This window comes from Danio rerio, chromosome 20, assembly GCF_052040795.2.
Source record: "Danio rerio strain M-AB ecotype USA chromosome 20, GRCz13ab, whole genome shotgun sequence".
NCBI classification, from domain to species: Eukaryota; Metazoa; Chordata; class Actinopteri; order Cypriniformes; family Danionidae; genus Danio; species Danio rerio.
Window position 1 is genome coordinate 6,687,501 of NC_141040.1, and position 15,943 is coordinate 6,703,443.

The following is a 15,943-nucleotide window of genomic DNA, read 5'->3' on the forward strand; positions in this document are numbered from 1 at the left end:
TGACATCATATACCATTGTGTTCCTAAATTCATTCTTACAGCTTGAAGAAAGTTTATAACGAGATTCATTTTTCAGCAATTTTTAATAAACCTAGGAAAATAGATTTTTCACACCACGACCCTTTTAAAGTCATCTTACTTTCGAATGAGCTTTACAAAACTTCTTGATCTTGGCGACATCATCACCAGAGAAGGTGGGTACGATCTCCTTACTCATAAGCTTCACATTGTTAGCCAATAAGATTGTTCTGCAGAGAGTCAAGATGTTATTCTGAGGGGATTCAATATTGATAACTGTAGGACTCTGAACAAACAAACCTGAAGGTCCCTGAGGTGAAACCGCCCTGTTTTGCGGGCAGGCAGCGGTAAACACCTACGATCTGCACGCGGTCACCTGGCTTGACCCGATCCACGAGGTCATCATTGGCGATGATGTCAACAGAGCGTGGCAGTTGTCCAGCGGGGGCTTTCTCTGGCATCTCCTGAATGGTCAGTGTCTGGTGGTCTTTATAGCAGCAAAGGCCAAACTCTGTCTCCAGAGGATTGTTTTCTTCATCCTATGTACAGTAAAGTACAGTAAAAACATTGACAGGATGTACAGAGAGACCATCATCCATGTTTGAGGTAACAAGAAAAACAGATGCTGATGTGATGTGCATGAATGTAGACAAAATAGTTAAAAAAAAAAAAAAAAGTTTTTTAAAAAGTCCACTAAAGGCGTTTGATTATTTGATACAAATAATTAAATTAAAATTTAACTAAATATTTAACACATATTTAAAATGTAAACTATTTGACTATAAAACAAAAAAACAACAACAAAACAATCTACTTATTTAAAAAATGGAGTTAGTAATTACATTTATTATTCACATTTAAATAAAAAAAATTAGCTTTGAATGAAATTGACTTGAACTGAATTTAAATATAGGTAAATATTTACAAAATGCATTATGTTGCTTCATAAGTATATGGAAAAATTAATAATTAATATATTATTATTTACTGAAATATTCATTTTATTAAACTTAATTTAAATTATTTCATTATGTATTCAACAAATTTAAATGAACTTAAATGTAAAAACTTTAAACATTTCAGTAAGTGTCTTGAAATGGGCATCATAATACAAGCTTAATAAATTATCATTTTAAATATTCACTAAACAAGTGTATGCATGTATTAACTTTAAACAATTTTAAATAAATTATTTAAATATCAATTTATGGTTTAAACTCTTAAAATTTGAAGTTTATTCATTTAAATATGTAAACAAAGAACAAATAAAGATGTTAATATTTGTGCCTGTAAATATTACATTTAATTATCAAATGTAACCATTAAACATATTCTCAACTGACAGAGAGAAAGACAGACAGACATAAAAAAAAAAAAAAAAAAACATACTACTATATGTAACCCCGCTGGTCTTAAACCACCCAACCCGCTCCAAGCTGGTATCGAACAGGCGACCATTCGCATGGGAGTCGTTTGCTCTAACATTTAACGCCATTTACAGTAACTCACTTTGGTCGGATAGATGGCACTAGAAGGAAAAGCGTCCAATGATGTCAGATCTGTATACTTTCGTTCCAAGGTTTTCTTGGTAGCTGGACAATAGTGGACACTACGCATAATCTTAGGCCTCACCAAAGAACCTACAGATGGAAAGACAATGAAGACAACCAAGTGGAATAAACATGCACATTTATATCTGATATAGATATAATATGCAACGTGCATATTCAAAGCTCTGATAAACAATTTAGAAATCAGCGTGTTACATTCTGAACATTACTTTATCTATGTGAAATGACAAACGTCAAGTATAAGCAGTTAAATCTGAGCGCTTACAGGAATGTTTCACCTAAAAAATTATTTACTCAATTTCTCACCCTCACGTGCTTCCAAACCTATGAGTTTGTTATCATCTTTTGTGTTCAAAACAATATTTGAAAAAAGAAGAAGCTGCAAGCATGTAACCATTGACTTCCATACTAGAAAAAATAAATATTAGGATGTCAAAGCTAAGAAATATCTTATTTTGTGTTCAGAGAGTTTTAATTTTATTGCTATTTCAGCTTCTATGGCAAAAATAGAATAGATCAATTTATCATGTTTTATAAATACCAATTTTTTATGTAATGTAATGTATTTTTTATTTAATGCCATGTCGGCAACCAAGGCTATTTTCATGGCAGGAATCTTTCAACAATAAATATACAATTAAAAAAAAAATCAACAAACAAAATAAAACAAATTAAATAAGATTTTTTTGTGTTAATACATGATAAAAATTCTAAAATCTTTTCTGGTTTCACTTTGTTAAAAATGTCCTTCAAAGAGTTCATTTCATAAAAAAAGTCTTCTGGAATCAGTAAAAGCAGGACAGTCCAGTAAAATGTGTTTTAAGAGGAGTTTTGCAGCACAAACACGGAGTAGGGTTTTCACCTTGGAGCAAAAAACCATGTGTTATTCTCGTATGCCCAATACGACATCTGGTAAAAACTACTTGATCAAATCGATTGTTAAAATGTCTTAATTCTGTGTGAAATTTCAGGTTGGATTTCATGTAATTTATCGTTTTCTAATGCATCCCATTCCTTTTGCACCAATTTTTTATAACTATAAAAATATTCTAACAATTAAAAGTCATCAACAGCAATAAATAATGTCCCAGGTAAAATACATAAATAGCAATAATGATAATATATAAGATAAAAATCTAAAACAGTTTATTAAGGTTTCCTTTTGATACAAATTTTACAATTTTAGATGGATTCTTTTGTGTTCATCTAAAATCAGATGGTCAATCAAGTTTGGAACAAGTGAAGGATGAGTAAAAGAGAACAACATTTTCTGTTTTGGAAGAAATAATTGCTTTGATAAGTAATAAGTAAAGTAAATCTTACTCACACTTGGTCACGATGCCTTCCACACAAACAAGGTTTCCCAGAAAGCGAGCACTCAGAGTACGAGGAGACACATGTTTGTTCCCAAAACTGCCCTCGAAACCAACATGAAACTCCTCAAACTGCTTAGCGTAAGTGGCGTCTATTGAAGCCACGAGATCCTTCAGGGCTTTCTGAAACGCCACCAGCTCAGCGAAAGCATTCTTCAGTAATCTATTAAAAAGAGACACTTAATCAGATCAATAAAGATTCAAGGATATACACTCAAAAAATTACATTTGCCACTACTTATTTAAAATGAGCTGAAACAACACAATTCAAGCTTTTTTGGGGGAAACCTAACAGTTTTATGTTAAATCAATATCAATTTGTAAAAACTAATAGGTTAACTTATTTTCTTCGAGATGTTTTAACACAAATTGATTGTGTGAAATCCAGCATTTTTTACAGTGTATGGGAGAATGGGGGCAACATGGGGCAGTTACAACAAGACTTATTTCTCCATTAAGGAATGAGCTATGGAGGGATGATATTCATACTACATATTGTCAGTTGGATCCTTCTTCCATCCAAGAGAAATCAGCCATATGTGACCATTCCTTCAGTATAAAACTCATTTTAGGTATTTAAAAAAAAAAAAAAAAAAAAAAAAAAAAAAGTAGTTTTTTGTAATGATCAGAAAATTTCTCATACAGCCCAATCTGTTTTTGTGAAACATTTTAAATTTGTATAATTTAAATCACTGTTTTCATAGCTTTAAATAGGTATAGCTATCAAGCGTTAAAGCTATTGTATCTCTCTAGCATGGAATGTTTAATCAAGGTTGACAGAGTTGCTGAACATGCTTCTGTAACTGTCCCCAATTGTTATAAAATTCATTTGAAAGCTTGCCATATTAACAAATGTACAATTTTATTGATCACAGTTTTAATATAATTTGAAAAAAATATTTGATTAATTAATTCATGTCAACATTCTTAGTAGTAGTTTGGTAAAGGTTCAATCTTTCAGTAAAAAAAAAAAAAAAAAAAAAAAAAAGTTCAGTTTTTTTAGGCCTTATAATTGGATGTTGCTCGTTTTTTTTTTTTTTTTTTTTTTTTTTATGGTTTTGTATTTATATGGCCAACACATTTAATAATTTAACCAATTTTCATTTAGTGGGTTTACCAAAAAATAAAATCCAACTCGAGGTTTTAGATTTTTTTTTTTATTATAATTTCAATGAATGTTGCAATTGTCCCTTTCTTTAAGTAATAAATGCAGAATTTATTAACATATCTACACATATTATAGCAATATGGGTGCCTGTCCAACAGAAGTGAGTTTATTGTATTAAAATTTTGGGGTTCCACAAAAAAAAATTGTCTTCGAGAAACTGAAAGAATTGCAAAAGTGTTGCAACTGTCCCCACTCTCCTCTACAGAGAATTTTCATCACACATAATCAGTCAGCCATATTGGAAACACAGAACGTAAACAATGTGACTGAACTGACTAAGAATCATATTATTTGCTTACTACTGCTGAAAATGATCAATTGTTTTGGGCTTTGCTATTAGATTGTATTAGAATACTGAAAGCCATGTAAAGTCAAGCAGACGAGAGAAAAAAAAGCTGTCTGAAGAACAAAAAGTGTTTGTGGTTGACCAAACTAATTCACGATTTCCATGGCAAGAATCTTGATAACGTTCATGTTTGTTCTTATAATTTATGCTCAAGCGAGTGTAACATTAGGCTAATCTGGTCAAATGTATCCTTTACCACATGTTAAATCAAAATGCTACACCATATTCTGCTTTAGTAAGTGATTTAGCAGCTTCCATGTTTTTTTTTTTTTTTTGTATATTTTAGACAGCAGAGCAACATATAGTACATCAACCATGCTGTTTACACCAGAGTTTCACATGTATCTGGCCACATGTTTTACTGACCAAATCCTTAAGAGCAAACAACGTTAAAGAAAAAATCTAAAATTGTCAAAAAAGCAAAATATGAAACAAAATAGACAACTTTTAATCAAATTAATCACTTACTCTTTAGCTCTTTTTTCACTTTTTCTTCTCAGATCATTAATGTTGACAATGAGACGACACTGTCCATCAGACACCATACTCCTGACCTTTTCATGGTAGATGCCCTGATCTTGCTGTAAATTACAATAAAAAAAGATTTAGTTTGACAGACAAAAAACAAAGTTTATACAGTTCAAAATGCCCACAAGTCAAACACATAAAGATTATTCAAATTATTCACATCATCATCCAGAAAGTCTAGATATTCCCTCTGTGACTCTCTCAGCTCGAGGTCCTCTAACCCAGTATCCATTTCTCCTACACGCGCATCAGCATGTGCATTACAATATTTTAAAATAACATTCACAGTTCAACAAAAATCAAATGCACAAACATGAAGCAACCAAACCAAGCTGGTGCAACAGGCCTGACAATCAATTATGTTAATTAGGCTCATTAACTTGAGCATGTGATTATCCAATTGATTTGAATAGAGCTACCCCTATTTCGAACCATGCTTTCATTATGGTAAAAAATATAACAGATAACCATGTGTAGCCTATATCACGTTTTTACTGTAAATACAATGGTTAAACTGTGGTTAGTGTAGCAAAATCATGAATAATTCGTAATTATCATGTTTGTTTGTTTTTTTTTTTTACAAGTAACCATGTTTTATTTGTGTAATGGTAGCTGGACCCTATTAGCAAAATAGATTCTCCTGAAAGCTTCTTAAAATGCTCGAGTCAAAAGGACAATGAATGCGCTAGACCCCCTTTGAATTATTCCATTCTTTTATACTGTATTTGAAGCTCTTACAGTGCTCTTCAGTTATTTTACTCCGAGCTGCTTGATACTGTTGACACTCACACATACTGTAGTTGCATAATACGCACATAAATTAGTTCCTTTTCGTTTGTTACGACATTCCAGGACGAAGCCTCAGGCTACGGCTCATATGGTTTTGTAAAAGATTTATAAGGGCGAATCTTCCTTTGTTCGGTTCTCTGCAAACAAACTCCTGAAGTGTCTGAAGGCGTTCCTCTTCGGTGACTGACTTTACCATTCAGCAAATAGGATTTGAGCGCGCGCTGTGAAGGCGTGTTTCATTGGTTGGACCTGCGGAACGATTACGCCCCTTTCTATATGTAGTTCCTCAAGCTGGAGAAAAACTGCTTGTTCAGCTCTTATCTGGTAATATATCCTCTGTCTGAATCCAATATTTTACATACTAATCAGTTAAGTAAGGGAGCGGGGCACAAAGTAACACTTTTTGGCTTTGGTCAAATAATAAACAAAGGCTTGGGGTTAAACAAACCATTTGTTTTTTTACCAACAAAACACAAGCCTCTCCTACAAATGAGCTCTGGTTGTATAATCGCCGGACTATTGTTTCTTTGCAGTGTTGCCAAAAGTGCCAGGAGTAAAAATGTTACTATTTACCTCACTTCAAGTTGTAACAGACAGGGTTAGTTGTAACACATGCTTAAAAAAAGGCAGATTACACACAGTTTATTTAAAAATTTAAAGTTTACTTTAAATAGTAGCTATATTTTCTCAGTACCTAGCTCAATTTATTTTTTATTCTACACAGCACAGTATGTTTTCCAGAGATGGGTTGCGGCTGGAAGGGCATCCGCTGCGTAAAAACTTGCTGGATAAGTTGGCGGTTCACTCTGCTGTGGCGACCCTGGATTAATAAAGGAACTAAGCAGTCAAGAAAATGAATGAATAGCACGGTATATTTATTTATTTATTGGATAAACACATTTGGATTATACAATGCATTTATTTGTATTATTAGCAGTAAAATATTTTTTGTCTATCAAAAAAAAAAAAAATTTCATTTCATTTAAATAGTTCTCAACATTACACTCAAAATTATATATATATATATATATATATATATATATATATATATATATATATATATATATATATATATATATAGTGTTAGTTTGATTGGTGTCCAACAGTGCGTGGCTTAATTGTAACACTAACTAACTAACCGCGCGGTGTCGTGTTTTCTTCAAAACTGGCTAGCAGTCACTTTGTGTTTTACATCTTTCAAAATGGTTTCATATTTTAGCCTAGAAGATGGTAGTCACAACAATATATTTAAAAAATATTGACTATAATAAAAAATTATTTTAGGTTGCAAAAATGGTTTCTCCGTGTTCTCATCCAAATTTCGCCAAACTTTTTCAATAATTGGCAAGAAGACATCTGCCGACACTGTGGTGAAAACCTCGCAGTCATGCCATGGTTAACCCTGAGCAAGTATACCTTAAATCTCGGTGTTACATTTAACCTCGCGTTACTTTGTGCCTCGCACTCCCCTACCAATGGTTTGAAAATTATAGACAATAAATTTAATCACTTTTACATCAAAAATGTTATGCAGAACCACATTGTTGCCAAAATGTAAACCATTTTATATTTCCTTATTTGAGCAGATTGAGTGGAAAAAAGTTTGGAACTTTGGAAAGTTTGGAAAAGTTTGGTTTTGTTGACATTGGTATGGGGACTGTCATGATTTATATTTATCTTGACTTTGAAAATAAAATTTGATGACAACTTTTTAGAAACAAACATATGAATTAGCTTACATTACTTACTGAATTATTATTATTATTATTATTATTATTATTATTATTATTATTATTATTATTTCAGTTTCACCTTACAAAAATAATCCATGGGTTGACCAAATGATGATATGACCTGATCTATATATTTAATTATAATTAATTGTATTACATTATAATGCTTGTTTTTCTTTACAAACAATTAAAAATTATTATATTTTATCATATAATTAATAGTTTTATTTGTTACCTTGATGTATTATTTATTTCAGAAGATTTGTTTACATTTAGAATTAAATAAAATATTTGTTGTGCTAAATACTATCCTATTCCAGTATTCATCTGACTGTATATTGACTGTTTATGCTACTTTTGTTCTCAACATATTTTGTATTCAATAAAAAACGGTCTGGTTCTGTTGATTCTCTCGTCAACAAATCAGTGATTGAATCCTTTAGTGAGCTGGTTCAAAAGAATCGATTCGTTTGAGTGAATCAAAAACAATGCTCTTCCCTCGCACTTGCGTATGTTTTGATCGAAGACAGAGCCACTTTTGTTGAGGAGACAGTCCGTGCTCTCAGTCTGTCCTGACCTTTGCTTCTGTTATCGCGTATTGGGTCGTTCAAACTGTGAATAGGCGATCACACAGATAACAAAGTTTGACAGTTCGTTTAGGGACTGCCGCGTCTGATACTTGTATTTTTCACCTGTCTTCAAACCCCAGGTAGTCATCGCGAGATTTCACTGACAGGGTTGGTCAAAATCTCATGTCGGCGGAAAAAAGTGGAGTTTTGATTAGGAAAACCAAAACAAATGTGATCAGCGACCTTTATAAACAAGTAAGTTGTCTGTTTTTTTGACGTTGTTGTCGTTTAGAAACATTATTTGGTCATTTACTTCTAATAAAACGAGTTTATTGTTGTTGTTTTTACTGAAGTCAGCTGAAACGAGATACAAGAGTGAGTGAAACTCATTCACCGATACTCAACCACAGGTTACAGTACGTAAACTGAAACAATTAACGGTTGCGGTTTGGAAATTGTTTTCGTATTTTAAGACAGTTAACTTATTGCAATCAATAATAATGTGGATATATTACTGTGTATATAAGTATATCCAATGGTTTGTACACAATCAAATTATAGGCTATACAAACAAACTATCTATCTATCTTTCTATCTATCTATCTATCTATCTATCTATCTATCTATCTATCTATCTATCTATCTAACTATCTATCTATCTATCTAACATGTTATCTATCTATCTATCTATCTATGTATCTATCTATCTATCTATCTATCTATCTATCTATCTATCTATCTATCTATCTATCTATCTATCTATCTATCTATCTATCTATCTATCTATCTAACATGTTATCTATCTATCTATCTATCTATCTATGTATCTATCTATCTATCTATCTATCTATCTATCTATCTATCTATCTATCTATCTATCTATCTATCTATCTATCTATCTATCTATCTAACATGTTATCTATCTATCTATCTATCTATCTATCTATCTATCTATCTATCTATCTATCTATCTATCTATCTATCTATCTATCTATCTAACATGTTATCTATCTATCTATCTATCTATCTATCTATCTATCTATCTATCTATCTATCTATCTATCTATCTATCTATCTATCTATCTATCTATCAACATGTTATCTATCTATCTATCTATCTATCTATCTATCTATCTATCTATCTATCTATCTATCTATCTATCTATCTATCTATCTATCTATCTATCTATCTAACTATCTATCTATCTATCTAACATGTTATCTATCTATCTATCTATCTATGTATCTATCTATCTATCTATCTATCTATCTATCTATCTATCTATCTATCTATCTATCTATCTATCTATCTATCTATCTATCTATCTATCTATCTATCTATCTATCTATCTATCTAACATGTTATCTATCTATCTATCTATCTATCTATCTATCTATCTATCTATCTATCTATCTATCTATCTATCTATCTATCTATCTATCTATCTATCTATCTATCTATCTATCTAACATGTTATCTATCTATCTATCTATCTATCTATCTATCTATCTATCTATCTATCTATCTATCTATCTATCTATCTATCTATCTATCTATCTATCTATCTATCTATCTATCAACATGTTATCTATCTATCTATCTATCTATCTATCTATCTATCTATCTATCTATCTATCTATCTATCTATCTATCTATCTATCTATCTATCTATCTATCTATCTATCATCTATCTGTCTGTCTGTCTGTCTGTCTGTCTGTCTGTCTGTCTGTCTGTCTGTCTGTCTGTGTTTGTTTGTATTGTTATTAATAAATTTAGTTTTTACGATGGAGTTGTCTTAAGTCTTTTTTTTTATTTTTTTTATAAAATTTGTAAACCTCTGCAAACATTATACACTAAAGTATCTTTCTTTCATGAAGCAATGAGCCAGCCACCCAGAAACCAGCGTACACACAGAGAGAGAAATGGTGAAGAGAGAAGACAAAATGGTGAAAAGAGAGACAGAGACCCCCGCAGTCAACAGGACCGTCCTAGTGACCGACGACCAGGCAATGAAAGGTGAGACGACATACTTGCACAAACTAACAGCATACAAATTTAAATGTGGAGGAAAAAATAAACAAACAGGAAAGATGAGGAAATTAAATATGTTTTGCATATGTTGTGCCTGTTTTTGCATTACTAATCAATTAAATCGTGTATTTATAAATATATCAGAACCAGATCATCTGTCCAGTCCTCATACCAAACCAGAGGCTCTCAGAGACCTGCGAGGAGCACTTCTCAAAGAGAGCACATGGAGTCAAAGTGCACTTACATCTGTTCTAGGAGAGGTAAGCGTTCACTGATGGACATAACAATGATATGTTGGACTAAAAGACAAATGTTGAAGTATGCATGTTTCAATTATGTATTCAAACAACTGCATCAGAGTGTTTGAAACATGTTTGAAGTATTTAACTTGAACCTCAGTTCTACAATTCTAAATTTTTTTTATTTTCATATCTGCAATTGTTTTCATTTTTTCCCCAAGCATGCCATAACACTGCTCTGGTTTCACTCAAGCAAAAGCCACACCTTCCTACCTGACACAATGTATTTACCCCTCTTCCTCCTCACTTCTGGTCTAACCAGTTTAGCATTTTAAAAGCTTGTTGATACAAATATTACACTTACAAGTCAGTATATTTTTATTTCTGGTAGAGATACCAAACATTTTTTACCGTTTTTGAATCTGTAGTCTGTAACTTTTTGGGGAGTTAAAATGACCCAGAAAAAATGTTTTGAGTGATCACTTTTTTTTTGCTGGTGTTTGTCTTATCGTCAATACATCTTGTCTGTAAGAAAAGAATGAGTTTCAGTATCAGCACCTGAGCTGCAGGTGGATCATTGCCTTTAATCACAGAATCTGAAATAAATAAACGCATTTATTTATATGGTTTCTAGGCATGGGCCGGTATAAGATTCTCATGGCTCTAAAATATATTCTTTTGAATTGTCTGGGTAAAACAACAAAGTTTTTTAACCCTTAAACACAGCATATTTTATTTTAAGAAACATTTATAATATTTTGGAACAGTAAACATGAATCATTGACTTCTGCTGTCTTCGATTGTTTCAGATTTTTTTACAATTAAAAATTAGCATTTTTGAATATATTTTCTGGTAAATATATCTTTTTAACTTTTAATGTTTACTGTTTACACTGTTTAATGTTCACACTGAGAAAGGCATTATGCTGAATCATTTGTGTCTTTAAATCAACCGAAGAATGTAAGAAGAAAAAATAAAAACTGTATGAAGCAATTACTTGATGAGTACGAATCATTACCTTTTTAAATCATAGCATTGACAAGATTGGTGCACCAAAGAAGTTTCTTAAAAACCTCAAGCGTTCAGGGCAAGCTTCATCAACTTTTAGGGCTCTATTTTGACGGTCCATGCGCAGAGCGCAAAACGCAGGGCGCAAATGCTTTCAGGGCGTGTCAGAACGCATTTTTGCTAATTTAAGGACAGGAAAATCTGCTTTGCGCTGTGGCGCATGGTCTAAAAGGGTTGAGTTAATTTTCTTAATAAGTTATAGGTGTGTTTTGAGAATAAAGCAATTAGAGTCTCATCTCCCATTCCCTTTGAGCGAGCTGCGTCACGCCATAAGCGCATTCGCTATTTACAGGACGCAAAGTAAGTCTAAGTGGAAAAAAAGAGCATTTCACAAGCAAACAGGTAACAGTTTTTTTTTTTTTTTTTAACAGAAAACTGTTTAACAGAGCATCTACTGCTGAGAATTAGAGATAATAGATCTACTTTCACTTTCGCTCTTGGATAGGGAAACCTTTACGCACAGACATCAATTAGTCTATAAATAATTAATTGCGTTTGTTAAGTGCAAATTTTCGTTTCAAAACTATTTCTAAATTCAGTTCTAATTTCCAGCAAACGAATAAATGAACAATAATAACGAAGTGTGCTCAAAAACCTGAGTTATATCCTAAAACACATGCTGTGCCCCATATGGTCTAAAACCTGACAGGTGGGCAAATCTAAGCTTGTTTTTAATAAAACAAATATAAATATGAATATAATAAATAATACTGCTAATAATAATAACATTATACAAAAGCAAATTGTTATAAATGAACTGAAAAATCCTCCTGAGATGAAGAAGACATAAAAGCAGTGATTTTTCATATTTATGTAGGCTAGAAAATAATATTTTTTGTAATATTTTAATCCTTTATATTTATATCTTATATCTATTCTTATTATATCCTATATATATCCTTAATATTTAATTTTTTTCATATGTAAATATTTTTGTCTATTGCTCTCTTGTGTGTATTAAGCAGTGCATAAGCGAGGCGCAACTCTGCGCCGGAGTTTAGACCGGGTTTGTTTTGGTCTAATAAAAAATCAATTATAGTTTCTCAAAATGGCAACGCGTCAGCGGTCCGCCTCAGAACGCCTCCTTTTTTAGACCAGAACACCTATGGACGCACATATGATTGCTAATGCATTTGCTATTTAAACAGCGTAGCGCAATGTCTCAAAACCACTCTTGCGCCAAGCTGAAACTATCAAAAGACTATTGCGCTGCGCCTTGCGCCACTTTGCGCCGGGTGTATGATAGGGCCCTTAATGTTTAAAATGGAAATTCAATTAGATTCACTTTATTTGGTAAACAAAGCAAGTCCCCTATAATATATCTACTAAAAGACAGAAAATAATACTTTACAAACTGCATTGTAAAGAAATCAGATAAACATTAATCAGTAATATTACAGAAATTAATTTAAAAACTGAATAAATATAGATTTACACACATTTACTCAAGTAAATAAACTGAATTAATGATGGGCTCAAAATCTGCGAAAAATCTGCGGAATTTTGTACGCGCAGTTTTCTTGTGGGCCTAGTTAGGGCCTAAAAAGATACATTCATTTGGCTCTTCTGCAATTGATTATTGCAAAATAATTTTTAGAAAAAAAACAAAAACTTATAAAGTATGTTTTGCAGCATAACTTGCTAAACATCTAAAACAGGGGTGGTCAACCCTGTTCCTAGAAAGCCACCTTCCTGCAGATTCCATTCATTCATTTTCTTGTCAGCTCATTCCCTTCATTAATCCGGGGTCGCCACAGCGGAATGAACCGCCAACTCATCCAGCAAGTTTTTATCCAGCGGATGCCTTTCCAGCCGCAACCCATCTCAGGGAAACATCCACACACACACATTCACACACTCATACACTACGGATCACCTTCACCTGTACTGCATGTCTTTGGACTGTGGGGGAAACCGGAGCACCTGGAGGAAACCCACGTGAACACAGGGAGAACATGCAAACTCCACACAGAAACGCCACCTGAGCCTTCTTGCTGTGAGGTGACAGCACTACCTACTGCGCCTTTGCTTCGGCACTCCTGAAGATTTCAGTTGCTACCCATATCAAACACACCTGAACCAATTAATTACGACCTGAACACCACGTGATAATTACAGGCAGGTGTGTTTGATATGGGTTGCAACAGAATCTGAAGGAAGGTGGCTCTCCAGAAACAGGGTTGGCCACCCCTGATCTAAAACAATGCAGCGTTGCGACTGTCTACAAAACCAGGTACATTTGAGAATTCAGCTCACTTTGAGGTTGCATCTTGTGACAGTATGCCCTGTTTTTGGTTGGTTTAGATGTCTTGTGGTTGATGAACTTCACTAACAGAGCAATTGCACAAGAATTTATCCTAAAAAAAAATCCACCAAGTTTTATTGCACCCTCAGATATATGTTTGAAACATGCTTAAAGTTTCATATGCATTTCTGTGTGTGTTTTAGGTATTGTGTTGATTTGCACCATCCTGACCAATGCCTTGGTGCTCATCTGCATAGTGGCTGCCCACATGTCACAGCTGGGCATGTCTGCGATGGGAATGGGTGGAACAAGCTTCATTGATGCTATCATTCCTTTCGAGGGGACGGAGCTGCAGACGGTGCGTAATCTTGACATGCAGTACGGACAAATGAGAGCACCTGGAGTCTATGGAGGCGTGGCCTTCAGCCTCACTTTCGGTGCTCTTTCGCTCCTATTCGTAGTTTCCAGTGGCAAACCCGCTCACGTGCTTCCACGGAAGCTCCTGATTGGACAGTTTGCATTCCAGATCATTGGTGCAGTGGCTTACGTGATTGCGGTGGGTTTGTACCTGCACCTTGTGATCTCTGTGAACTCAACCGAAATATGCATTATGCGCGAACGACTGTACGCTCGTAATGGATATACCTGGATGAATTGTAGTGTGAATGGGGGGGACGCATCCGTAGCACTGTTTGGAATCATAACCGCAATTCTGTATGCCGTTGGTGCTGTTTTTACTGCCAAAACAATCCGGGATGTCGATCGTTTTCTTAAGGAGCGTGATCACTTCGAAGCTGAACAAAGAGAGGAACCAAGAGGTCCTCAGACGAGACCTCTTAATTCTGACATTTACATCTGAGTTGTGGAGCATAAGCACTATAGACTGTACATAAACTGATTTTAATTTTGTTTTATGTTTTTTAGGATTCTTTTTTACTTTTAGGACTTTTTATGCGTATTAGAATGCAATTGATCTCAGGATTTAGTTATTAATATTGTTTTGTTTTTAAAAATGTTTTAATTAATAAACATTGAATACAGTACAAAAATGAGACTGTGGCATTTAACTTCACTAACCCTCCTGTCGTGTTCACATCTTGCCCCTTGCTTTAGTTTTCCCGGTCAAAATTGACCGGTCTATAACGGTAGTGACGGCTCGTTCATGAACGATTCTGTCATTTTGAACGAATCTTCAATATGAGGAAATAATCTTTAATATGAAGAAATAATATTATCAGACATACTGTGAAAATGTCCTTGCCCTGTTAAACATAATTTGGGAAATATTTAAAAATAAATAAATAAATAAATCAAAGGGGGCGAATAATTCTGACTTGTGCATTCAGGCACAAAAAAGTACATTTCTAACTTTAATCAAGAATATTTTTACTGAATTAATACAATGAGGCCTATACAGTTTTTGTGCCTGAATACTGTTTCACTCTCCAGAAAACCACAAAGCACTGTTTATTTGACTTTTTTCATTGCTCTATTGGAATTATTTTGCTTGCAATTTGTTTATTTTTTATACATGGTTTTTACCCCTACAAAATCACAGCAATCGATCTAAATTAATGATTAATAATAAATTAATTCTTACCAAATAGAGCTATTCAAGTCATATGTTAAAGTTGTATTCACTTCGCAATATATATTGCAGAAAAACGAAATATCGCAGATTTTTTTAGTATCGTTCAGCCCTAATTCTTTACTATAAATGTGCCCAGCAAGATGTTTTTAGATGTTTTAATTTAAACAATTAAATTATTACAAAAAAAAAAAAAATAAATAAATGTGTTACCAAAAACAAATCACATTTTAGTCTTCTGTAAATCTTGGTAAATTTTTAGGAAAATCTTTTTTTTTTTGCAATAGATAATAGTATTTTAAAATATGCCTTCATAAATTATATATGTTAAACCATTTCATAAGATGGTTTTCACAAAACCGAAAAAATGTAATCTCCCTCAAACCTTTTTGACTTTGTTCTATCAAAAAAAAAAAACACACTACTGGTCAAATGTTTGAGGTCAGAAGGATTTTTAAATGTTTTAAGTACAAATTGTAAAATTGTGAAATGTTATTGCATTATAAAATAACCATTCAAAAGTAGTTTATTATTTAATAATTTATTTCAGGGATTTTAAAGATGAATTTTCAGCTTCATTACTCCAGTCTTCAGAGTTACACGATCCTTCAGAAATCACTCCATTATTATTATTATTATTATTATTATTATTATTATTATTGTTACTATTGTTA

General features: G+C 32.9%; 3 protein-coding genes across 10 annotated transcripts in view; 1 reads left to right on the top strand and 2 right to left on the bottom strand.

The window, feature by feature from the left end:
• Positions 1-5,978, bottom strand: part of mcm3l (MCM3 minichromosome maintenance deficient 3 (S. cerevisiae), like) — an 18,307-nt gene extending 12,329 nt beyond the window's left edge. The window contains exons 1-6 of one of the 2 annotated variants that reach the window (XM_087296276.1): positions 5,820-5,978; positions 4,945-5,057; positions 2,917-3,125; positions 1,528-1,658; positions 319-557; positions 140-248 (exon numbers count right to left, since the gene is read on the bottom strand). In XM_087296276.1, coding sequence (XP_087152402.1) covers positions 140-248; positions 319-557; positions 1,528-1,658; positions 2,917-3,125; positions 4,945-5,021 — 765 coding nt within the window. In that variant the 5' untranslated portion in view covers positions 5,022-5,057; positions 5,820-5,978. 2 annotated transcript variants of the gene reach the window in all.
• Positions 1-15,943, bottom strand: part of dsc2l (desmocollin 2 like) — a 1,349,056-nt gene that overhangs the window by 566,329 nt on the left and 766,784 nt on the right. The window lies entirely within an intron of this gene.
• Positions 6,032-14,730, top strand: si:ch211-191a24.4. Of its 6 annotated transcripts, XM_087296280.1 has the most exons (6): positions 8,008-8,140; positions 8,236-8,350; positions 8,449-8,511; positions 9,975-10,113; positions 10,273-10,388; positions 13,885-14,730. In XM_087296280.1, the coding sequence occupies exons 4-6, from the start codon at positions 9,977-9,979 to the stop codon at positions 14,538-14,540; spliced, it is 909 nt and encodes a 302-aa protein (XP_087152406.1). In that variant the 5' UTR covers positions 8,008-8,140; positions 8,236-8,350; positions 8,449-8,511; positions 9,975-9,976; the 3' UTR covers positions 14,541-14,730.